Source organism: Lissotriton vulgaris, chromosome 11, assembly GCF_964263255.1.
Source record: "Lissotriton vulgaris chromosome 11, aLisVul1.2, whole genome shotgun sequence".
In the NCBI taxonomy this organism is placed as follows: domain Eukaryota; kingdom Metazoa; phylum Chordata; class Amphibia; order Caudata; family Salamandridae; genus Lissotriton; species Lissotriton vulgaris.
In genome coordinates this window covers 721,140,917-721,166,100 of record NC_141699.1, presented here as the reverse complement: position 1 = coordinate 721,166,100, position 25,184 = coordinate 721,140,917, and the positions used below count along the sequence as shown (strand labels likewise).

The following is a 25,184-nucleotide window of genomic DNA, read 5'->3' as shown; positions in this document are numbered from 1 at the left end:
ACATGCCATGAACAGATGCATACTGGTAAGTAGCATTTTCCGTTTGAGGCATATGAGCGGCAGATCGTACAATTTTGCAACGATTGTGCAGCAGTATCTCCCCTAGCGGTGGTCACGTGTATCCGTTGCATATTAATTTGCCTTCTTGTATGAGCTCTGCTGCCTGATCTTTGTATTGATCTGGGAGGTGCTCCATTAGTTTTCCTAATTGGTCGTAGTGAGCCCTGTCATAGCATGAGAGTAGCGCTTGTGTATTTGCTATGCGCCATATGTTTGTTGCCTGCGCAGCAATCAGTTCCCCTGACGCATCAATAACTTTAGATTCTTTGTCAGGCGGGGCGTGTCACCAGAAGTCTGGGAATTTGCTCTTTTCCGTGCATTAGACACTACTAAAGAGTCTAGTGGCAGATGTCCCTTAATATAGACTGGATCAGTTGGTGCTGGTCTATACTTCTTTTCTATTCTTGGATTTAATACCCTACATCGTACCGGGTCTTTAAATATTTCTGGAGCATGTTTAATGACTCCTTTGATCATGGGTAGTATTTGTGTAGAGTAGACCTTTGTGACTGCTCAAATGTATCCAGTAAAAAATCCTCATCAATGGCATCAGAGTGCATTGAAACCCCGTCGTAAAGGGCAGCTCTATTTAATAGATGATTAAACTCAATGCTATCTTCTGGGGGGGAAGGTCTTGTTGGGTAGTACTGAGGATCAGGAATGTCTGGCACATTGTGTGGTGGGAAACCATATATATCGTCATCTTTAGGATATTCTTGATTGACATCTTCATCTAAAGGGTATGCATGTGGCTCTGGTATGTCATTCCCCCCACCTAGATGATACTCTTCGTCAACGTGGTGTGATGATGCTGGAGATTGAACAGGAGAAGCTGTAGGTTCAATGTAAGGAGGGATAGGAGAGGAAGAAGGTGAAGGAGAGGAAGGGTGCATTGGAGAAGTTGCACAAAACAATCCTTTTTGGCAGGAACCACAGGTAGAAGTGGTGTGTCTGCTGGTCTCTTCTTGTAAGGAATTGCTTCCACATGTCCAGTTTTTGGATTGATCTGGACCTTTCTTTGTTTAGGATCTGGTCTAAACAGTTCTTCCTCCTCTACAATCTTCTTCGGCGTCGATTTTTTCGGTGCCGATAGGGGTCGTTTTGTGTTTTTTGCTGTAGGAGGCGTTATAGAGTCCTGTGGCACATTTTTCGGTGCCGAGGGTGGTTCCGGCTTGGTAGGCTTGTTAGAGGATGTAGGTGTCTCTGTATCAGGCCTTGGAGTCTTTGGTACCGAGGTTGGAGATTTTGGAGTGGAGACAGGTCTTGTTGGCCCTGCGGCGCCAGACTCTGGCTTTCCATCTTTATCCTGGGAACCGAAAGGTTTCGGAGTCCAAGCTTTCGGATCCGGTTCGGTCTTTGGCTTCGGCACCGATGCGTCTTTTGGTTTGGGTGCCGAAGGATCTTTGTCTTTGGGCACCGAAGGGAGTTTTGGCTTCGGTGTCGAAGAGTCCTTCGTTGTCGAAGGATGTTTTGGTGCCAATGGAGGAGGTGGAATTGGCACATTTGGTTTCGTCGGTGCCGAGGCACCGGAAGGCGTAGTCTTTTTCCTCGGAGCCGAGCCCAAAGGCGGGGCATCTGAGGGTACATTTCGGTCTCGACTGGGCCCCATGGGCGGAGTGCTGGCCGTTGCCTTTGGCTTGGGTAGTGTATGTTGTGCAGGGGCAAGAGTACTCATGGGCTGCAGAGATGGAATCGAGTCGTCTGAGTCCACTGCCCCCGATATGATCTGGAGATCAGACAAGTCTTCCTCGGCGACGAGTGGAGCCTCGTCCTCGGAGATATCTTCGAGTGGATCCTCGTCCTCGGAGACGTCCTCTCAGACGATATCCTACTCAAAGATGGCCTCCGGTGCTGACGCTGATCTCCTCATCTCGTGTCGACGTGCCCTCCGATCCCGAATGGTCTTCTTTGATCGGAAGGATGCACAAGCTGTGCAGGTCGACTCGTCGTGTTCCGGTGATAGACAGAGGTTGCAGACCTTGTGATGGTCGCTATGAGGGAATTCTGCTCAACATACCGGGCATCTCTTGAATGGAGTTCTGTCCATGAGGCGTAGGCCGTACAGCGCCGATAGGCCCAAAGGCCCGCGTCGACGCACCGGAATGTAGCTGGTGATGTCGAAAAGTCTATTCGATGTCGAAAATGTTTGTATAGAGTTTCACGCTTCGAAGTTGCTGAAAAAGTCTTTTCTAGCCAGAGCGGAAAACTTTCATCCGAACCCAGTGGCGGAAAAAAACAATCGGAGGATGGAGTCGATGACCATGCGCAGTATTGTCCAAGGGAGGAGTCACCTATCTCGTGACAACCTGCAATCATTCGAGTCCAACACCAGGTGGCGATCTATTGCAAAAGTGTACGATCTGCAGCTCATATGCCTCGAACATATGGTTCTTTTAAAGTGAGTGCCTGAAGTTCACTGATCTGTGTTTGTCTTCTAGCTTTCACTTGGTTATGTGTCTCTGAGGCCTTTGCCATGGTACTCATGTGCCCCGTTGAAGTAATGTCTTGGATTTCTTTCATTTCTTGTTTGGAGTCGGAGCCCTCTCCGCTGCTAGCAAGAACGATAGGGACGTCCAAAGGGGCTCCTTGGGCCTCAACTTCTCTGTCACTGCCATGTTGAACCTCAGTCTTGAGGCCTATTTCTTCTTGGGGTTGCGTTTGTTGATCCTCAAAGACATTGGGGGTGTCTTCCGCCGCTGTGCCTGCATTGTGGTGTCTGTCCACCGCCTCTACCATCAATGTCGAAGAGTCTTTAATGACTGAAAGGCCCGCAGGTTTCACACAATGTTTCCTCGTGGTCGAGAGACAGACAGAGACTGCAGGCTGGATGGGGATCTCGCATTGAGCACTTTGCGAGGCACTTGAGCAAAAGCTAAAAGGACATTTTTCCATCACTCCACATACGTTGAGAAGGGAAGTCGATGGAGAATTGTTGAATCTGAGGCTGAGATGGGCAAGAGGCAGGGTTGGTCAAAAATCGGAATTCAATGATTGACTGGTGCTTCTATGTGTTTTCGTTGATGGGTGAGATGGAGTAGTTTCTGTCCTGCAACTCCAGGTCTGTAGTAGGGGTATCTCTGTGTATAGTCATAATCTAGTGAATAGTCCCGCCCATGTGCGTGGACCCCGGAGCAATCAAAAATAATCTCTTAAAGTGTCGAAAAAATGCAGAACTGCACAGACACTTAAGAGAGAATTAAAGACAGATAATGCAGCCTATAATCAGGCTACACTGACCAGTACTTCAACTAGAAATTCCACCAAAAATCCACAAACAGCAAAGTCTGTCCAGATTTCCCTTGCCTTAGCAGCAACAAACCCTCTGGAATGATAGAGAGGAAGACATGGACAGATAAGCCCCATAGGCTACCATTATGTGGCTCAAAACAGGATACTGTGCCTTTAAGAGAACTTTATAGAACTTCACAGTATCCCAGAATGCACTGCAGGTCCCTTTTACTTTCAGTTCTTTTTGAAGGCGTAACACGCCAGACCTGTAGCATTCCTTACATGAATATCTCTCTCCACCAGGGAGGAGGGCGGGCGCTTATGACTATAACAGAGATACCCCTACTACAGAACTGGAGTTACAGGACAGAAACTACTCCTTCTGTAGTAGGGGATCTCTGTGTATAGTCATAATCTAGTGAATAGAATGGCAAGCCCATCCCCACACAAAAGCGGCGGTGGAGAAAAGAGAAAACACCACTATTGTGCGAACAGATTTCGCAGCGAAGCATGCCCAACCTGAGCGTCTGCCCTGGCATCAGTATCCAGGCAGTAATGCTTAGCAAAGGTATGGACCGACTTCCAAGTGGCCGCCTTGCAAATTTCTGCAATTGGAACATTATGAAGCAAAGCTGTTGTGGCAGCTTTGCCCCTGGTGAAATGAGCCTTAGGTTTACCCCCTAAGGTCTTATTAGCTTTCTGGTAACATAGTTGTATACAGGACACAATCCACCTAGAGATGGACTGCTTAGAGGTAGCCAGCCCCGTCCTGACTGATCCATAATTGATAAACAATTGGTCTGACCTACGAATATCTTTGGTCTTATCCAGATAAAATTTCAACACCCTCCTAACATCCAGGGAATGTAAAGACCTTTCCGCTGGAGATGAAGGATTCTGAAAAAATGTAGGCAAAGTTATAGTCTGGTTGACCTGAAAATCAGAAATAAGCTTGGGAAGAAATTTAGGGTGAGTACGCATAACAACCTTAGCAGCATGAAATACAGTATAAGGTTCTTGGCAACACAACGCCTGAATTTCACTCACCCTGCGGGCCGATGTAATGGCCACGAGGAACACCGCCTTCCAGGATTGGTGCTGCAACGAAGCCTTATGAATAGGTTCAAAAGGCTCCTTCATCAATCTGGACAGCACCACATTCAATTCCCATGAAGGCGAAGGAAGTCTGACAGGAGGGAACACTTTCTTCAAGCCTTCCAAGAAATCTTTGATCAGAGGGATCTGGAAGAAGGAAGTCTGTGAAGGACAATTCCTGTAGGCAGTCAATGCAGCGAGATGAACCTTAATGGAATGAACATTAAGGCCAGACCGCGCTAAATGTAGAAGGTAAGGAAGAATGACGTCTTCCTTGCACGTCGTCGGGTCATAGTTCTTGGACTGACACCAGATACAAAACCTTTTCCACTTGTAAGGATAAGAAGTCCGAGTGGAAGGTCGCTTAGCCTCCTTCAGTATGTACATGCAATCTTCGGACAGATTCAAATGGCCATATTGCACTATCTCAGGAGCCATGCCGCCAAACTCAAAGACGAGAGGTTGGGGTGCAACATCTGCCCCCGAACTTCGTGAGAAGGTCAGGCCTGCACGGCAGCCGTATGTGCGGAAGGAGAGACCGGTGAAGCAGGTCCGTGAACCACCACTGCCTGGGCCATTCCGGGACAATCAGGATCATCCGTGCCCTGGACTGGGACAGCTTGATGAGCACCGCAGGAATCAGGGGAATGGGTGGAAAAGCGTGGAGAAAGCTGTTCGACCAGTTGATCCATAGCGCATTCCCCAGCGTTCCTTGCTGGTAATACCTGGAGGCGAAGTCTCGGCATTTGCTGTTTTCGGCGGTGGCAAACAGATCTATGTCTGGAGTTTCCCACCTTTCGAAGACTTCTCCTAGTACCTCGTTGTTTATGACCCATTCGTGGTTTTCCTGAATCAGTCTGCTCAGTGCGTCCGCCTGAACATTCTGCACACCTGGTAGATGGGTAGCCATTATCGTCAATCCCCTGGCGAGAAGCCAGTGCCAGATCGCCTGCGCCTCCTGCGACAGAGTGCGTGATGTCCAGCCCCCCTGCTTGTTGAGGTAATAGATCATGGTCGTATTGTCCGTCTGTACAAGCAGAGAGTTGGTCTGAAAGGACGGATGAAAGGCCTTCAGTTCCAAGTGCACAGCTCTGAGTTCCAGGAAGTTGATATGGTAGGTGGACTCCATCGGGGACCACGTTCCTTGAATCTGTAAGTCTCCCGAATGCGCCCCGCAGCCGTGGAGAGACGCATCCGTCACGATAGTCTGAACTGGAATGTCCTTGTGGAAGGGAACCCCTCTGAGGAGATTCTCCACCGAACACCGCCACTTCAGAGACTGAAGAGCATACAGCGACAGTCATATCTTGTCGTCCCAAGATCCTTTCCTCTGGTCCCACTGGTCCTCCAAGTACTCCTGCAGAGGTCTCATGTGCAGCCGTGCATGAGGAGTGAGGAAGATACAAGAGGCCATCGACCCCAGTAAAGAAGACACCGTCCTCACTGTTGGAGCGGTCATAAGAGCCTGAACCTTCCGAAGGATCGATTGCCGTCGCTCCTCCGAAGGAGACACACTTGCCGACAGCGTATTGATGGTGGCTCCCAAGTACTGAATGCACTGGACCGGAGTCGGGACAGACTTGGACGTGTTGATGTGCAACCCCAGCTTGTACACGAGAACGCACGTCTTCTGGAAGTGTGCTTGAGCTTCCGAGAAGGAGGAGGCCTTGATCAACCAATCGTCCAGGTACGGGTAGACAAACACCTTGTTCTTCCTTAGGTGGGCCGCTACCACTGCCATGCACTTCGAGAATGTCCTGGGCGCAGACTTCAGCCAGAATGGCAGTACTATGTATTGATAATGATTGGTGCCGACTTGAAATCGCAGAAACTTCCTGTGTTTGCATGTAATGGGCACATGAAAGTACGCATCCTGTAGGTCTATGGCACAAAGCAAGTCTCCCTGTTGCAACTGAGGATAAATCTGATGCAACGACAGCATGCAAAACTTTTCTCTGCGAATCCACTTGTTTGCCTGTCGCAAGTCCAGAATGGGCCTGAACTCGTTCTTGTCCTTCTTACGAACCAGGAAGAACTGGGAGTACAGACCTCTTCCTCTTTGAGACGGAGGTACGTCTTCTATCTCCCTTTTCCTTAACAGGATATCGGCCTCCGCCTGGAGCTCGCGCAGTTGATACTGTGAGCTGACCGGAGGGATCACTAGAGGCGGGCTGATGAACCGAAGACTGTATCCATTGCAAACAATATTCAGCACCCACTTGTCCTGAGTAATTTTTCTCCACTCTGCCAGAAAAAAATTGAACGCTTCCCCCACCGGAGCGGGTAACGGATGAAGGGGAAGTAACCGCTCAGGGTCGAGACCCGGTCGGGCCCTTGTTCGCGGTAGAGGACTGCTGTCCCCCTCTACCCTTTTGCTGTTTCTGGAAGGGTCTCCGGAACTGCTGCTGTTGTTGCTGCTGCTGTCCCGTAGACTGCCCCCGTCCTCTTCCTTGTGCACCGAACCGTCTCTGGGACGGCCGGTAGGACTTCTTTTCTTTGGGCTTCTCCAAGCCCACAGCCGTAAGGGTCTCTGCCTCCGCCTTCATGCGGGCCATCTCATCATCTGCGTGTTTTCCGAACAAGGTTTTCCCGGAAAAGGGCAGATTGGCCACCTGCTGCTGGGCCTCCAGCTTGAATGGCGTGAGCCTGAGCCAAGCATGGCGCCGCTGATTGATCCCATGGCAGTAACCATGGGCAGCCAACAGTGAGACATCCGCCGCCGCGCTGATGACATGATTTGATTCCAGCATCCCTTCCTTGAGGATCTCTTGGAAGTCCTCCCTCTTGTCTCTTGGTAGCAGTTCCACGAACTGTTGTAGGGAGTCCCACAGTGCCCTGTCATAACGTCCCAGCAGCGCCGTATCGCTGGACGCCTTCATGGCTGTGGAAGCAGTCCCACAAGCTTTCCTTCCAGCTGAGTCGATCCATCTACTTTCTTTATCTGGCGGCACGGTGGATGACGGGGAGGTAGAGTGTAATTTCCTGGCCGCCGTCACTATCACCGAATCCGGTACCGGATCTACTCTCAGAAAGGCAGGGTCCGAATCCGGGGCCCTGTACTTCTTTAGAAGTCGGGAGGGAGCGGCCTTCACTACTGCTGGTGTGAGGAACAGCTCATCTGCAGGTTCCACCAATCCAGGTACTAGTGGTAGAAGAGGGCGAGACAAATGCTTCTTGTCAAGCGTTTCGAATATCACGGACGTCGTTGGTGTTGGAGCCGTCACCGTGATACCCAATTTCGCAGCCCCCCTCAGGAGAACCTCCTGGAATTTGTTTATGTCGTCCACCGGAGACACCCTGGTCCCAGGGGAGTCCGATAAGGTCGGCGAGTAGGAATGGGTCCTGGAGGAGTCCGTGCGGGACCTAGAACCCCGCCTCCTATGGCGACGCCTTGATCTGGAGAAGGATCTATGACGACTCCTCGATCTTCCTCTCGGTCCGGAGCGTGATCGGGACTTTCTCGGCCTCGGTCGATCCACCGGTTCCACAGGAGCGGGCGACTTAGGCTTGGCCGGGCCTTCGGTTTAGGTGTCCCCTTAGGAGGAGACTGAAACCTAGGCAGTGATGTAGACCTCGGAGGAACCGGAGGCGGCTTGTCTGGCAGCCGAGGTATGGGCTGAGGTGGTGGTAACGGAGGAGGAGTAGGGTTCATCGGAGGGAGTCCCGTCGGCAATGGAGGCGGTGGCGTAACCTGCCTCTGTGACTGGGTATAAACCTCGGAATACACTGAGCCCGGTGTACCGCCATCTCCACCAGCCTGGGATGATGGCGAACCTCCCATGGCGTCAGGTCTTCCTCCACCTTTCTTCGACGTCAAAGAACGGCGACCGGACGGCGACCGTCGGTCCCTTGACGTCGAGCGTTGAACGCCTTCGCCTCGAGGGCGACCGTCTGCGCCTCGAGGGCGACCGTCTGCGCCTCGACGGCGATCTTCTGCGCCTCGAAGGCGATCTTCTGCGCCTCGACGGCGATCTTCGCCTCGACGGCGACCTGTGCCTCGACGGCGATCCAGTCCTCGACAATGAGGATCTCCTCGACGACGATAGTCTCCTTTTCGCCGATGGCGAACGTCGATGTCGCCTCGACGGCGAGCGCAGACGCTGGGCCTTTCGAAGTCGATCATAGACGACGACGAAACAGTCACCGGAGACTTCGATGGTGGCCTGGTAAGGTCCTTCGACGTCAAGCGTCGACGTCGTTTCGCCCCCGACGACGGGGAACAGACCGTAGTCATCCCTCTCGACGTCGAAGTCGATGCAATCGACCCAGACGGAGAATGGGGACGCTTGCTGGTCTTCCTTCCCCTGGAGAGCCCCCCAGAGGCCTCAGCATGGGCAGATGAAGCCCCTCCAGACCCACCTTGTGCCTTCAGCCTCCTTTCTTCAAGGCCCTGAAGCCTGATCTTCTTTCTGTCCTTCAGGGTCCTGCCAGAGAAGCCTTGACAGATCACACACTCCTCTGGGACATCGGAAGATGGAAGGCAGAGGATACACACCTCATGGGGATCCGATTTGGCCTTCTTCCTGGAGCACTCCGGGCATTTGTCGAATAATGCAGGCATATTTGACATAGAACAGAGTGCAAAACCAAGGAGAAAGGCACCAAAGTACTTAGAAAGCACTAAACTTTGAAAAAGTAGTGAAAAATCACCAAAAACCCTTGAAAAGGGAGAGCTCAATGCTCCAGGGTCCTGCTAGCAGGAGCCGGAAAAAAGAACTGAAAGTAAAAGGGACCTGCAGTGCATTCTGGGATACTGTGAAGTTCTGGAAAGTTCTCTTAAAGGCTCAGTATCCTGTTTTGAGCCACATAATGGCAGCCTATGGGGCTTGTCTGTCCATGTCTTCCTCTCTATCATTCCAGAGGGTTTTTTGCTGCTAAGGCAAGGGAAATCTGGACAGACTTTGCTGTTTGTGGATTTTTGGTGGAATTTCTAGTTGAAGTACTGGACAGTGTAGCCTGATTATAGGCTGCATTATCTGTCTTTAATTCTCTCTTAAGTGTCTGTGCAGTTCTGCATTTTTTCGACACTTTAAGAGATTATTTTTGATTGCTCCGGGGTCCACGCACATGGGCGGGACTATTCACTAGATTATGACTATACACAGAGATCCCCTACTACAGAAACAGCAGTTACTGAGGAGTTGGTGAAACAGCATTAAAGCTTTGATACCAGAGTTCTGAAAAATACGTCTGAACCCAATGGTGGAGGAAAACAATCTAACAAATTGCCCATGCTCAATACAGACTATAGGAGGAGTTGCTATATCTTTTGACTCGAAAGACTTTTCTCTCAGTTTGAATGAAAGGCTCTATAGCTGTACCCACTAGACAAACTCGATACACACTGAAGCATCTGAAATGGGATTTGAACCAACTCAATCACTTACCTTCACTTTAATGATTTTACTCTTCAGGTTGTTGATCACAACAATGACATCATCTGAGTCGGGTATTGAGTCGGTGCCTTCATGGCTAAACAGGATGAGAAAAAGGTAATCATGCCTCCAAAAAAATAATGAAACAATATATGCGAATCAGTAAAAAAAAAATATATATTTTCCTCAAAAGAAAAGGATACAGATTTATATAAAGGTATAAACTATGACCAGCTATTTAAATTGTAACAACACACTGATGATTGTGATACTAGCCTTTTTGATTTCCCGTTGTTCCTCATCTAAAGACATTTCTGCAGTAGCATGTGGGACCATTAAATGTTTAATCAAAAGATGCTGTCACACTGAAAAGGAACCACACAGGAGCGTTGCTTTGTATCCTGCCCCATGTAGGTGCAACACTAACTCCATTCCAATGATTTATTTTTTAAATATAGTGAAATGCCGTCTGGGGAGGCCTCAGGGCAGAGAGGGGCTACTGTGCCACAACTGTGATGGTTGTGGTTGTTTGCTTCAGTTGTCCTGGGGCCAGTCGTACTGTGGGTCTGAAACCTAGGCCATAAAAACCTGTTCAGGACTGCACTGTCACAGCGGTCAAAGGATTCCAAGGTAGACAGTGTGAGGGGCAAGAGCTCAGAACTCAACAGGCAACCAACAGACACAATAATGTAATGTCAGCATAATGTTGATTTGTAGTTATAAAGGAAGTACTTTTATCTCACAGCAAAACCAAATATCCCAAAACTCAACAAAGGCACAATTACAAGGTTGGAATCTCAACTATGATGCCCAGCAAAACACCCCCAACCTATATGCTGCCCTCTCCCTTCCCAAGGAGTTCTGGCAGGATAGCACTAGTCTTTTCAGCACCACGTGACACAATGTTGCTTTTCACTTGAATGGCTTGGTGCAACTCACAACTAGAACCACTCTGGGAGTCCTGGAGTCCACACACAATTCAGGTCGCTCCTGGCTTCTCTTCCACTGACAGTTTGCATCTTCAGGGTGTTCAATGAATGAAGAAGGGTACTGCACTCAGCTTTAACTGTTTTGAAATGTTGGTTCGATATGTGTGCTGTACTAGATTAGTGCCTGCCCACTAGATAAAGGATATATATGGCCTGGTGCAACAAGTCACCAGGGCTCTAGTACGCACTACTAAAATACAAATTCTCCTGTATTTCATTTAATTTGTTTTTATCAATATTTCAAATGATAAGAACATCACACTTAATTTTTATGCTCATACATGTTTGCTTGCAACATCAGCAATTATTTCATCATTATAACATTATGAATACAAACAAATTTACATTTCCCAAAACAAAATAGAAATAAAAACCCAATACATTTCGGGGCTGAGGCCCCTTCGTCGGGGGTCTGTTTAAAAAGAAAAAGAACAAGGAAAATGTATTACTTTTGGTGCTTGCGGAGGTTTCTGAGTCTCTAAAGTTTATAAGTTCAGTCAATTCTTACCACGAGTGCAGGGAAATCATACGATTCCTGGTTAGCTTATTATAATCAATCGGCAGTGTTCTATCTAGAGAAAAATGTTGCACGATTAGAAAGGGAAAACGCATTTAATTCGGAACTAAACTATGAAGTTGTTGCAGGAAGATAAGGTTACCTGAATATTTTTGCGTATTGAAATATCTGTAACAAAAGGAGGGGACGAGGGTTGTTTAAGATCATTTTAAAGAAAAACAAACATCATATATTGCACGTATTCACGCTCTTGTTATGAGCTCACCTGTGATTTTCTGGGTCGCACATACGTGAAAAGAGCTGAATGGGACAAGAATTGCAATTGCCCATGAATATAATATACTGTTTTATAATGTTAGCGGGTTGTCAAAAGTTAAGAAGATGACTTTTACCTGCGAGCCTTGTAAATTTAACTTCGGTCTCGCTCGCTCCGACTTTGTTGGAACAGATCCCAACGCCTGGCTGGAGTGCGCCACCCATACGCGCCGGATATTCCGATTGGAATGGTGACGGCGCTGCCACACAGAGGCGACTGGTCACAACTGCAGGTTTGGGAGGAGGCAGGACTGCAGGTTATAGGAGATTTGTACGAGGATGGGGCGCTACTGCCGTACCAGACGCTCGAGGAAAGATTTGACCTACCAAGAGGAGATTTCTTATTACATGCCGCGGTCATTAGGGCTATGCAGGCACACTGGCAGGGGGGATTGATGGAGCCCACAACGAATATGGCCTGCCAGTATACCATGATGGCAGCGGGCACCTACAAAGCGGTCACATGCCTTTACGGCAGAATGCTTCGAGAAAACCTACCACCTTTGACTGGTTTGAAAAACAAATGGAAGTAGACATACGTAAAGAGATCTCGGAGACAGCCTGGGCGCAGATAATGCGGCGAGCCCGCAAGAGTACTAGGAACGCGCGTTTCCAACTAGTACACTTTTTTATATTGCATAGGGCGTATTTAACATCAGGGAAGATCCGTAAATATTTTGGAGTGCATGAAGCAGCTTGTCCGAGATGTACTAGAGAGGCAGGAAAATTAGACCACATGCTATGAACTTGTCCAATGTTGGAAGATTATTAGAAGATGATAGGGGACGTGTTAAACGAGGTAACAGGGAGACAACTGCAGTTTGACATGGCTATTTGAGTCCTACACTGGTTCCCTCACACCCTAAAGCACAAGAACACCAGCAGGTTCATAGACATGGGTCTTATATTAGCCAAACGAGAAATTACTCGACATTGGAAGGCAAGAGCTGGTCCCTCATTTAGACGCTGGATGAGCGAATTCCTGAAATGGGCTACCTGCGAAAGCTCCCTTAGATATCAGATGGCGCATAGGCGACAGGATGATAGAGCATTAGCTGCAGCGACGGCATGGGAGGTGTTAGTGCAGGCCCTAAGAGATCTAGAGACACAAGACGAGGAAGTGGAACAAGATATTGAAAGGGAGCCCCAACAACGCACCCAGGGTACATTACACCCCGAAACACCTGACACTCCTGGTACGTAGCATTAGAAAAGCAACCTGAGAGAACGTGTAAAAGTGGTGGGACAACGGGAAGGGGGTGGCCACATCAAGAACACTAAGAGCTGTAACCAGCGCATCAGCGCCCCTGGAATACGCTATAGGTTTACCCTACACGGCATAATATACGACATCACTGCAGTAGTGAGGAACTCCTGAAGAACAACAGGGGAGCATAGACACATAACACCGAGATGGGGAGTTCCTATTAGACATAAACAACTGGTAAGAGTACCGTAAGTTTGTGGAGAGAATGGGTATTACAAGCTATACTAAAGCATATTTAGTACATCATGATCGTTCCTTAAATTAACAATACGATGTCGGTTGTTGGGGGGGGGGGGGCTTTATGTTGGAAGGGTAGTTTTAAAAGAAAAAGCAGGCATGAGGTTATCCTGCTAGATGGCTACGATGATCTATTGCTTTACGCCCTTTAATTTTACCCAAAACACGCCGCCTGGCCTCCGGGACGTGGGCTAATGGGGTGTGTAATGAGCTACCAGAAGATTAACACGTCGTGACCACTAGAATTGAAACTGTAATCTGTGATAACATGAGACTTGTCTATTACCTGCAATAAAAACATATTAAAAAAAAAATAGTCTAATTTCACAAAATCAAGTGCTCCCGCGTAGTCGTAGGTCGCAGCACGCCCCGCCCCGTAGAGGGACGGGAAGACCCCCATGATTAAACATGACACTATGGGATTCATAGTGTGTGAGGGGTATTTTAAAAACACATTGTGCTTTCCCCACATTTGGAGGTTAGCTACGAACAAACAAACCACAAGCATAACAAAAAAACCACAATAAAAGCGGGATAGAACTCTGTTGTTTATATATAGATTGACTGGAGGTAGGTTCTATCCGTGACCTCTACCCTCCCTTTTTTGTTGTTTTGACTCATGCTCACTGCTCAAAGTCATTTAGTTGGCAAGGTGCTGCTACCTTAACTGCACTTACCTCTCAACCCCAATTAACAATATAGGATCACTGCTACATCTGGCTGGGGTTGTCGGTCTGGAAAACTATTACTTAGGTTGGTAAATGGACATTCGACCACTTTCTTCAACAACAAAATGGCAAACACCTTGACACATTCATCAATTAAAGTAACACAGATAAGTCTTTAAATGGAGCAAGCTCATTTTACTTCCATAGTAACCTACATGACTAAATTAAGATAGGTTTTTACCACGCAAATCTCTAATAACTACAGGCAAACAACTAGATGCAATCGACCAAGGAACCTCCAAACTGTAGTATAAGAGAGCCCAGTTTAAGAAAGTGCAATGGTGCCATATTAATGGATAAAGTTGCTATGTAAATGTGAATACAAATAAATAAATTAACATAAAATGTTTCTGTAAACGAATACTCCTATCAATTTACCTGTAAATTCTGTATATATCTTCGGACCTCCCCTTTCGGAGTCGAAGAATTGAGGCTCCAGGATTTGCTTTCAACTGGAAATAACCCTATGCAGGAAGGAGGGTGAAGACAGCAAAAACTTTAAAATACATACATTTTAAAGAGCTAAGATTTAAATATTAACATCCCAAGTATGTTTATGAAGATTACTCATTTACAGAATTAGACAGAAGGACCTTTACTATCTATGTAACAGAAATAAGGGTTGGGGTTACCTCTAAACAGTAATGTGCCGTGTTCTATGGGGAACACCTTTCTAGCAAAAATATACTTTTGTTTCAATTGCAATAGGTCACAAAAGCATATGCTAGACAATGATAATTCAGACCTCTACAATTAAGTTTTTCAATTCCATGACAGCCAAAGATATTCTCTTGAAGGTTTAAGTCCTACAGAGGCAATTATGCCAAGAGTCATGCAAAGTGGAATGTCGACTTACCAAGTTAGCCATGACAATGGTATCAACAATAACTGGGTTCCTTGATGTTCCAAGTGTAAACTGAAGCCCTCGAGGAGGTTGGCCTGTGGTGATGTCATAACAGTGCCCCTCCAGCAGTAGATACTCCAGCTCATATTCGGCTGCCACAATACTGTCCACCTACAAATGGTCACAAGAAATCAAAAACATAATTTGCAGGACAGCACACTGCAGTATTGAAAAAAGATGGCTACACAAGATGCAAACAAAGGTATGCGTGGCCTGAAAAGGTAGATAGAGGGTCCCTGTGTCAGAAGCCCTTTCATTAGGCTACGTGGCATTCAGGGACTACTGGCTCAACCATAGGAATTGTGGCTTTTTACTACTGCTGTCCCAGGACCAAACCTACTATTGTCCCTGAGTAACAGGGCCACTTGACTCTAGGTGGCGGCATGGATCGTGCAGTCCAAGGATCTTCGAAGGGGAGGTAGGTATGAGGAGTACGCAGGTGCAAGACTCAAAGTTCAAACAGTAACCGCAATAAGGTCCTTGTGCAGACAAATACTTGCTTTTATACATATTAAAAAAAAGAGCAGTATTTTAATATGAGCACACAAAGCATATAGGCAACACACTAACTAATACCCAGTGTCTCAATGGCTGGCCTGGGCAGTATCCAGTTTCCCAGAGTCCCTCCATTCCTTTCTAGAGAGGCTGGTTATTCCTATTCGAAACCATAGGTGACTTTCACATGCTAGTCCACATGAGGTAATGCCGAATGTTGCCTTAAGACTTAATTTCAGCAGTGCTATGCACTAAATTTGTGATAGTCTCAAAAGGCCTGCTCGTCTCGAACTAGCTTATCTGACCTGAAGCCAACAAATAACGAAAGGGTGGGATACGCCTCTGCAGGGTCCAGTTTACCCTATGCGGAGGGTCTGCGACCTCTCACATTCGTTCCCAGATTACCTCTTGGTCCTCCTCAGTCTTCACATGGCCCACAAGACTGATTAACGTACTTTTCTGCAGCCTAGCTCTCAAATATTACTTAAAGGTTCAAAGGCCTAAGTTTTCCTCTCTTTCATGATTACCTATTCTTACAGTGCCAACATTACCAGACCCACTGTCTCCCTGACAATGAGCTCAGGTCCCACTGACCAGGAACTCTTTCTGGAATCAGAGACGTTTGATGTGCACAGAAAATGGTCTGCACCCCTTCCTTCTGGGTCTGTTCCAACCTCCGCAATCAAATGTCAGCAATTCACATCTCTTGTCTGTGGGTAGCAATTCTCACCTCTACTAGCCTTCTCAGGCCCTGGGATCACAAAATGATCCCCACAGGCCTCCATGTCATGTACTATGCACAGGCACACATATTTCAGTATGCACACACTAGTATTACATACTGTTCAGCGCTACAAACACTATGTAGGCCAATGGTGAGTTAAGTACACAACAGCGGAACCTTAGATGAGTGGGCCAGTAGGCACCAACCACTCCTGTGACAACGGTAAAAAGCCATGTTCACAGTACTGATCACTTCGAAACACAAAACAGGTATGCTGCCACCACTTCACATATCACTTTGCTCCAGTTAAGGGCAGTTCCCATCTACTGCTATGAAGGTAGCACTTTGTGCTCCCTTACGGTCTAACAAGACTGCATTACCTTGCAACAGACTTAGGTCATGGTGCACATACATAATCCATGTTTGCCTATTACAAAACATCAGAACCAGGGATTTAGATATACATGCAGAGGGGCCACTCAGTGAAGAGATGCAGGTCATCACATTGCAGAGGGATTTTATGTCCCAACAACTTGCCTATAATGCCTTACCAAGATAGCCTTTAACCCCTTCCATGCTGGTGACGAACCCCAGCCGCCATGCACTACAGTGCTCGTGTGCTGATGACGGCTGGGGTTCGTCATGGCCCGCCCGTGTTCTGCCGGCGGCCGCACACGGGGAAAATCGCGGCCGCACGGAAGGGGTTAATGTCACTGACCATGTCATGAGTGATATAATATGTGACGTCATCAGCAGTGCATTGCAGGCGCGCAAGTTATAGTGAGTCCAACTAACTATAACGTGGGAATTTGAATGGTTTTATGCGAGTAAAACTTCCTGATTCTCTTTGTGGAATCAATATTTCATTTCAACTTTTTTCTCTTGCTCTCTTTTCGCCTCGTTGGATATCCCGTTGTTTATATCCTCTTTTTCTGAATCTAGTTGTAGTTTCTTTGAATTTTTTATCCATTTCTCCTTCATTGGAACAATTACTCTTCATCCTGATGAATTCACCATAAGGTATATTCCCTTTCAGTGCTTCAGGGTGAAAACTCTGTCCATTCAGGACGCTGTTCGTGGCAGTTGTTTTTCTGTGGACTGTTGTTTCTAGTTGGCCATTGTTTACATATACTTTCGTGTCCAGGAATACTATTTCACTGGTACTTATATTGTATGTGAATTTTAATCCCAGTTCATTATTATTTAGGATTTCCATGAACTCCTGGAATTCATTGTTTGACCCATTCCTTATTATGAATAGGTCGTCTATAATTCGCAGCCAAAGAACCACTCTGGCTACCTATTGGTCGTTTCCTTCTCTCCAAGCTACCATTTTCTCCCACCAACCCATCACTAGGTTGGCGTAGCTTGGAGAGAAGGAAACTCCCATTGCTGTACCACAGATTTGAGAATAATGTACCTTTGTAAAAAGAAAAACATTATTTTTAAGGCACATCTCTACCATTTCAACAAGCATCCTGCAATGATTTAATTGTTCCAATGGTTTTTGTTTGAGAAAGTATTGTATTGCTGTCAGTCCCATCTCATGGTTTATCGAGGTATAGTGAGATACGACGTCGATGGTTGCCAGCCGGTAACCATCCATCCATCCATCCAATGTCCATCAAATGTCTGAGGAAATCCCCCGTGTCTTTTATATACGAGGGTAAGGTGGACACAATCGGGGCTAGAAAATGGTCAACATAATTCGCCACATTCTCATATAGTGACCCACAACTGGAAATGATCGGTCTTCCAGGGGGTTTGTTTAAGGTCTTGTGGACTTTCAGAAGAAAGTATAGTGTTGGAGTGATGGGGCTTTGATTGTTGAGGAATTGTACTTCATTTTCACTCAATAAGTTTAAATCTTGCCACTTTTTTAGACGATTTTCTAAGTCCAAAGTAATTTCATTAATTGGACTTCTTTTCAGTTTTTTGTAATTATTGGTATCACTTAATTGGTGCATTGATTCCTTAATGTAATCCTCTTTGTTTTGAATTACTATATTTCCCCCCTTGTCGGCGGTTTGATTTCCAAATTATCATTCGCCATTAATGTTTCCAATGCTTTTCGTTCATCTCTCGTCAGGTTTTCTTTTTTCTTTAAATTATTGTTACTCAATCTGTCTAGTTCCTCATTTACCAGATCATAAAAAATGTCAATTTTATTCCCTGGATGTAAAACAGGACAAAACTTTGACTGTTTTTTAAATTTTGTACTTGGATGGCCACTAGTAGCTTGTCCCATTTCAGTTAGAATTTGAGTATCTGGAATGCTTTCTTCATTTATTTCAAGTGCCAGTCCATGAGCAATTCTGAATGCTGGTATATCTTGAATACTCAATCCTTGGTTGTCATTTATGTTAGTATTGATGGTAATATATTCCATATTTGTTAGACCATTGATTGCGCATTTGGAATTGCGCAATCAATGGTCTAACAGCAAATGTTTAGACAAATATAGCTATATGATACATAATTATGATACATGTGGCAATCTAACTCACTGAGAGAGTACGAATGAATTGCGCTGTGATGCTTTTAATAATTATAAGTGTTATAATTGTGAATAAGACAAGATATACTCATCTGTGCATATCATTATCAAATTGTAATAACGCACAACCTTTGCAGCACAAGTGCTGCTATGACAAACTGGTATATAAGACAAACTAAAGAAGGACCAATTGTTTGTAACCATGAACAAGATCGTGAGATCGAAACGCGTAGATTAAAGGCTGTGCGCTTCTGCACATTGAGAAAATAAAACCTGCTATAATCGATACCCTGGTGGAGTGAGAGTATTATTCTTTTGGTGGTGTCAAGTGTGCCCTCGGTAACGGGATTGCTTTGGTGAACAATATATATATATATATATATATATATATATATATATATATATATATATATATATATATATATATATATCAATCAATCACACATTGAAATTTCACACAGTACAAATTAATGTCCTTGCAGCATTTGTGGATCTGGACTTGCAAATAAGCTGTAAGCAAACTGTAAATATTAAAATGATAAACTGTTCAAAGCATTTCAGAATTCCACAATGGTCCTAATCTGAGTTAACGTCCATCTGGATGCCAAATTTGCCCTAAATTCGTTCGGCACTATTTGCTGTAGTATCTATAGTAAACTGAAAAAACTCCTACAAAACGTAAAATGAGAAATGCTACTGTTTTGTTTGGCTCCCCCACTGAACTGCAGGGCTGGCTCTAGGGCGGTGTGTACGGTGTGACCACACCGGGCGCCGTGGTTTTAAGTATATAATGGTTTTAAAAGCATCAGCTGCCCTGTTCCACGCCTCCACCAATGTTCAGGCAACAATAAAAATGTCAAAATAACTCCAGCGATTAATGTTCTTCCTAGAGCGAGATCAGGAGGTTTGTCCAGTGGAAGTTTTCACTCAAGGTAAAGTATGGTGCAAAGAACGGGTACCATGCAGATCACAAAGTGCATATAATGTAAAAAGGTCAGTGGGTTGTTTTTGTCAGAGAGATCATGTTATTACTTGCATTTTCTAAGTTAATATCCTAACATAGAACAGTGAGCTATTAACTATCATCAAAGAACTGCATGCAAACTACTAGATATGAATTAGATCGTTATGATTTTTTGCCCCAGTCTTTCATTATCCTAATGTTGGAAAAGTGTTCATTAGGAAAGAAATCAATTCTGATTATTAAAGAGAACCCCCAACCATGGTGTTACGTTTTAAAGTCCGAGTCTGTGCTTCTCCAGACTATTAAACTATACTGCCTACCAGTATGGTTGACATGTGCCTCATGCACCTGTTTTCCTATACACGGATTTAAACAAGTATGAATGATTGTTTCTTTGTAGTGAGTGTGTTTGTGTGAGAGAGATGTAAAGTGCTCTGCCACCCTACACTGGTATGACAGGCACTATAAAAAGAATTAAATGCATCTGAGAGAGAGTGGTTATGGATACTTGAAGGGCCCTGTTAGAGGGTGGTGGTGAGGGAATCCATGGCAGAGGTGGTTGCCAACATACACGGTCGCACCGGGCACCACCAGCGCTAAATCCGGCCCTGCTGAACTGCATGGAATTTAAAATGAATCACCCAAGCTAGATCGGACAAGAGCCTTCAAAATTTTAGGCAGATTGGTCAAACAGTGCTTGAGTGATCAAATCAGTCAAACAAGGACCATTGCCCATGTTGTAGCAGGAGGACGAAAAATGTGAATGACATTAACAGACCAATGGGTGAAAAGGGCTGGCTGAAAGCCCATGTAAGTAGATTATACATATAATCTTAGCAAAATCAAAAGGTCTTGGCTAACAAAAAGTAATTATTACCTTTACTCATAACAGTATGGAAATAAAAAGAGATCATGCATCATTAAGTATTTTAAAGATGTTTCTGGGATCAAAGTTTTTAACAAGATTTAGTCTTCACCTCAACATGTTAGACCTTTCATTCAGTTTTCCAGCTTTTTTCCATGTGGAAAAACGTTCTTTTACATTTCTGTAAAGGTGCTGTCACCTTCTCCTGTCTCCTCAGTCAGAATGTCTGTCAGGCATTCAGAAAGTCAGGCAAGAGTCCATACGTGGTAGGGAAGACTGAAAAGAACATTTACAACGTTTGTGGCCTGCAGTCAGACACCTCACATTTATTTAAGGATGTGACATTTATATGATGATGCCATAAAGACAAAGTGTGTATGTTGTGTTTGAAATGCACTAATCTCCTCCTCCAAGCAACTTTTTCACAAAGGGGGGGTCGTCTTTCCTCCTTCCCCGATCCCTTAGTAGGACATCATTTTAGTCACTAGTTCCTGAGGACTGTGGAATAATTCGGCTGAATTTTAAGGAATCCATAGATGTCAAGATCTTTACTTTTGTGAAGTAAAGAAGTGTCACTCAAAGTCGCATTCCAGCTTTGGCCTAAACATCTAAGCCACTCTGCTATGTTTAGGATACCTCACCTTGCTGTGAAGGGGAGAAGGCCGGACGCAGTACAGTTGTTTATGTTAATAACAAAAAAAAGCACACACACAGAAAATGTAGCCTCTTATAGCCTTGTTTTCAGTGCTAAATTGATTGAAAATGTAAAATGTATTTCACAAGTTCTCACATCCGTGGACATATTCTAATGTTTAGACAGAATCCCATGATTGAGAACAGATTAAATAGATTTTAATAGGCATATTACAATCTGCTTCAAAACATTTTAGGCTTCGCAGTATGGTTTTCTGGTGGTTCATTTCTAACTTAGCCCGCCCTTCCCACCAATTATACACTTGAGACTGGTACCTGAATTTTGGGCTTCGTTTCAAAGGGTTCACTATCACCTCATGCAATTAAAAAAACTGTCTTAACTATTTAAATGCCTTCTGTTGCATGGTGGCTTATATAATCAGACTAACATCAGTGTCCCACATTTCCATCCCTCCAAATTCCTACTTATTCCCATCCACCTAGCAGCTCTAGGAAGTTCACAGAAAAACCTGAAATATATGCATTAAACATCTTTGCTAAATGACCCTGGAAATGTGAGAATTTATCAGTATAGATTTAAGCCCGACATATCTTTCACTTGGGTACATCACAGGGTCCAAACATGCTATGAACATATTCATAATTAAACATAATGCCTTTGGCTGTGTTCACTGGCCAACTCTACGTGATGAGGCTGGAATAACGGAATAGTTACCATGGGTATTCTCTCTAAATGTAAAATAGGCAGAATATCTCTGGATAAGTGAGAGATCTCGTAGAAATAACTTTTTAAAAACATTCATACTTACCAGTATTCCAAATTACCTAATAGTGTACTTGGTTAAAAAAAAATCAATTAAAAAAAAACCCAGGAAAAAGTGTCCTAATGTAAAAAAAAACAAAAAAACAAAAAAACAAAAAAACGATTACAACATTGTGCAAACTGACCTTGACCCTTTAAGAATCTTAGAAGGCAGCACTGTCACATCAAATCATATTCAGCAAGGGGGTCAGTAAGTTAGGCAGTTCGTTGTTTGGAGTATACAGAAGATACATAAATACAGTATCTAGTTCAAAATCAGTGGCACCAAAAACTGGGGAGGAAGGCGAAACTTTTATGAATTCAGAGAGAACACCCATGGTGAAGAACTAGAATTACACTCAAGTAACTTTCTTCTTCAATATGAGAATTTCTGATCTACATGAAAAGCAGAATAGAGCAATAAGCAAACTCAACCATAAAATCACAATTAGGGCCACAGACGGAGATGCCAAGGCAAATAAGTTACGAAGAGATGCTGGACACACCAAAGTATTAGTCTTGGAGTTAGACTCCAGACAATGTTTAGCAAAGGTATGACTGACCTTCAAGTAGCAGCCTTACAAATATCAGGAATGGGGATATTTCTTACCAGATCAGAAGTAGCTCCCCTCCCTCTTGCAGCACTGGCTCTAGGCTTCCTAGGTAAGGGCCGATTAGCTTTGTAACAATACAAGACACTATCTGTTTGGGTGAGGCTAGGTGTGTGGGGACAGCTCCATAATTTAAAAAGAGCTGTTTATCCTTACACATCTCTTTGGTCTTATCTAAATAATAAGGTAAAGCCTTCATACTGAGGGTATGTAGCAGCCTTGCAGCTGGAGCGGCAAGATTTGGAGAAAAGGTTGCACAGTAACCAGCCTGAAGAAAACTTTAGTAAGAGAAGAGGAGTTTTCAATGATACCTTTTTACGATGAACGCATGACTAGTTCAGCACTACACAAAGCCTGAAGTCCACTCACCCTAAAATGAGATGCAACAACCAATAAAAATCCAACTTTTAAGGCGGGTGCTGTAAATCTGCATTGTGCATGGGTTCAAAGGTGAGACTTATCAAATTAGAGAAGAGATAAAAACAACCAATTCCTAGGGAGAAATTCTTATACCTGGAGGAAACAACTTTCTAAGACTCTATAGGAAAATCGTTATCACTGGAATAGAGAAGAACTATGCCTAGGAAAAAGGCTTCCCATAAGTAGTGATGGTAACCTTATAGAAGAAGACTGTTAACAGACGGACAGAAAGATTTTAAATAATGTATGACAAGTTCTTGGGTTGACTGCATGCTGGCTGAAATGCCATACATAGAATTTCTTCCACTTGAATGCATATGAAGATCTCATGGAAGGACACTAGACCTCCCTCAGGAAATCCATGCATTTCTCAAGGAGCTTCAAGTTTCCAAACTGCAAGACCCCAGGTGCCAGATAGTGGAGTTCCGTGATAGAAAATTAGGATAGAAGGTTCTGTTGGACATCCAGCAAAGCAGATCTAACTTGGTTGCAGTCTTTTGTGAGGGAGAAAGGGCATCTGAAGGAGGCCCAGGAACCTAATCTGATAAGTCCAGTCTGGAGCCATGAGAATCATCTTCATGTTTCCAACTAAACTCAGTGATAACCCCGGGAAGTAGGATAGGAAGAAAGCCGTAGAGACCCCATCTTGACTAGCTTACTGAAATGATAATCCTGCAGAAACGAGGAGCTGGAAACTCGACGGCATAAATTAGCAAGGCATTTTGCTTTTCCTTTATGTTGTCTTCCTTAGTGTTGTTCTAACAAATGACATCTCAAGTTATATACTTTGAAGTTCTGCAGTCCTTGAATAAATGAATCCAAGTCAGTTGAATGTCCCACACTAGCATCCAATGCTAAATAGTTTGAACTTTCTAGGAGAGCACCAAAGACTTTGTCCCTCCCTGTTTGTTCGAAAAGTACATGGTGGACAAGTCTGTCTGCAGAAGAGAACTAGCATTAACCACTGGCACAAATAACTTCAGATCCAGGTCAACTGCCCACTATTCGGTTGATATAGTACCTCTTTTGTACCAGGGACCACAATCCCTTAAGTTATAGGATTTCCATGTGCAAAATGCAGTCCTCCAGAGAAGTGTCTGTCACTGCTGTTTGTGAAGGAATAAAGGGCGTAAACAGAACACCGGATGCAAGGTTCCCATTAAACCATTACTTCAAGGACTTTGAAAACAACTGTACTCTCATCTCCTTTGTCTAGCTTTTGACACCACTGATCTACCCAACATTCCTGTATAGGTCTCTCACATGCAGCCTCACATCATAGAATAGAGATATGCACAAGGCCATTGGTCCCAGAAGTGTTGACATACTGAAGATGACTGAGTAAGAGTTGTAGGAAGTTCTGTGAAAAATAAAGAACGCCATGTGTGAGAGAAAAACCTTTCATCTTTGTGTGCGAATGTCGCCCAGGTAATAAACACTGTGTTGGAACCAGCATGGATTTCTCTATAGTGAGATGAAGGTCCAGTATGAAGAGTGCATCATTGTTAACTGCCTTTGACAAGAAGACTTGTTCAAAAGGAGAACTATTTTCCGAACATGGAAAGCTGGAACTACTGTCATGACGGGCAAGAGAGCTCTGGGAGCTCACTTCAGTCCAAACGGTAGAACCTTGTACTGAAAATGATCCTTGCATACTTTGAAACGCAGAAAATTTCTTTATTTCGCACAAATGGGTACATAAAAATTGTCATCCTGTAGATCTGATGTACACATCTGATTGCCTTGCTGCAAATGAAGTAAGATTTGATGAAGAGATTAAATCCTGAATTTCTCCAGCTTCACCCATTTGTTCACTATTTTTAGATGCATACAATATTCCCATTTAGAAACTTTCATCTCGATTTATTTTACTTATTTTTGTAGAAGGTCCGGACAAGACCAAAAAGTACTACAGTACTTCACATTAGGGTAGTTTAAAAACATGCACTTAAAAATGAGATTAACAAGCATTTACAATGCAATGGTCTCAGCATCATTAAAGGTAGAGCTATTGGCATTGCTCATGACATTTCTTTTTTTTTTCTTTAAATCAAATAAATGGCATTGTCATTTACATTGCCAATACACAGCACTCTGCACTCAACAGCACACAGCACTCTGCACTCAACAGCACACAGCACTCTGCACTCTACAGCACACAGCACTCTGCACTCTACAGCACACAGCACTCTGCACTCTACAGCACACAGCACTCTGCACTCTGCACTCTACACTACTCTGCACTCACTACTCTGCACTCACTACTCTGCACTCACTACTCTGCACTCACTACTCTGCACTCACTACTCTGCACTCACTACTCTGCACTCACTACTCTGCACTCACTACTCTGCACTCACTACTCTGCACTCAGTCTTTAATACACCAATTTGACGACCTTTTAACAATCGTCCTTTAAAGAACAGATACATAGGCA

The 25,184-nt window shown here is 44.7% G+C and overlaps 1 protein-coding gene across 2 annotated transcripts in view; it reads right to left on the bottom strand.

The window, feature by feature from the left end:
* UGGT1 (UDP-glucose glycoprotein glucosyltransferase 1) overlaps positions 1-25,184 on the bottom strand; it is an 849,443-nt gene that overhangs the window by 221,598 nt on the left and 602,661 nt on the right. For both annotated transcript variants that reach the window (XM_086943802.1, XM_086943803.1), the window contains 3 exons: positions 14,668-14,826; positions 14,190-14,275; positions 9,771-9,855 (listed from right to left, as the gene is read on the bottom strand). In XM_086943802.1, coding sequence (XP_086799928.1) covers positions 9,771-9,855; positions 14,190-14,275; positions 14,668-14,826 — 330 coding nt within the window. The remainder of the gene's footprint in view (positions 1-9,770; positions 9,856-14,189; positions 14,276-14,667; positions 14,827-25,184) is intronic.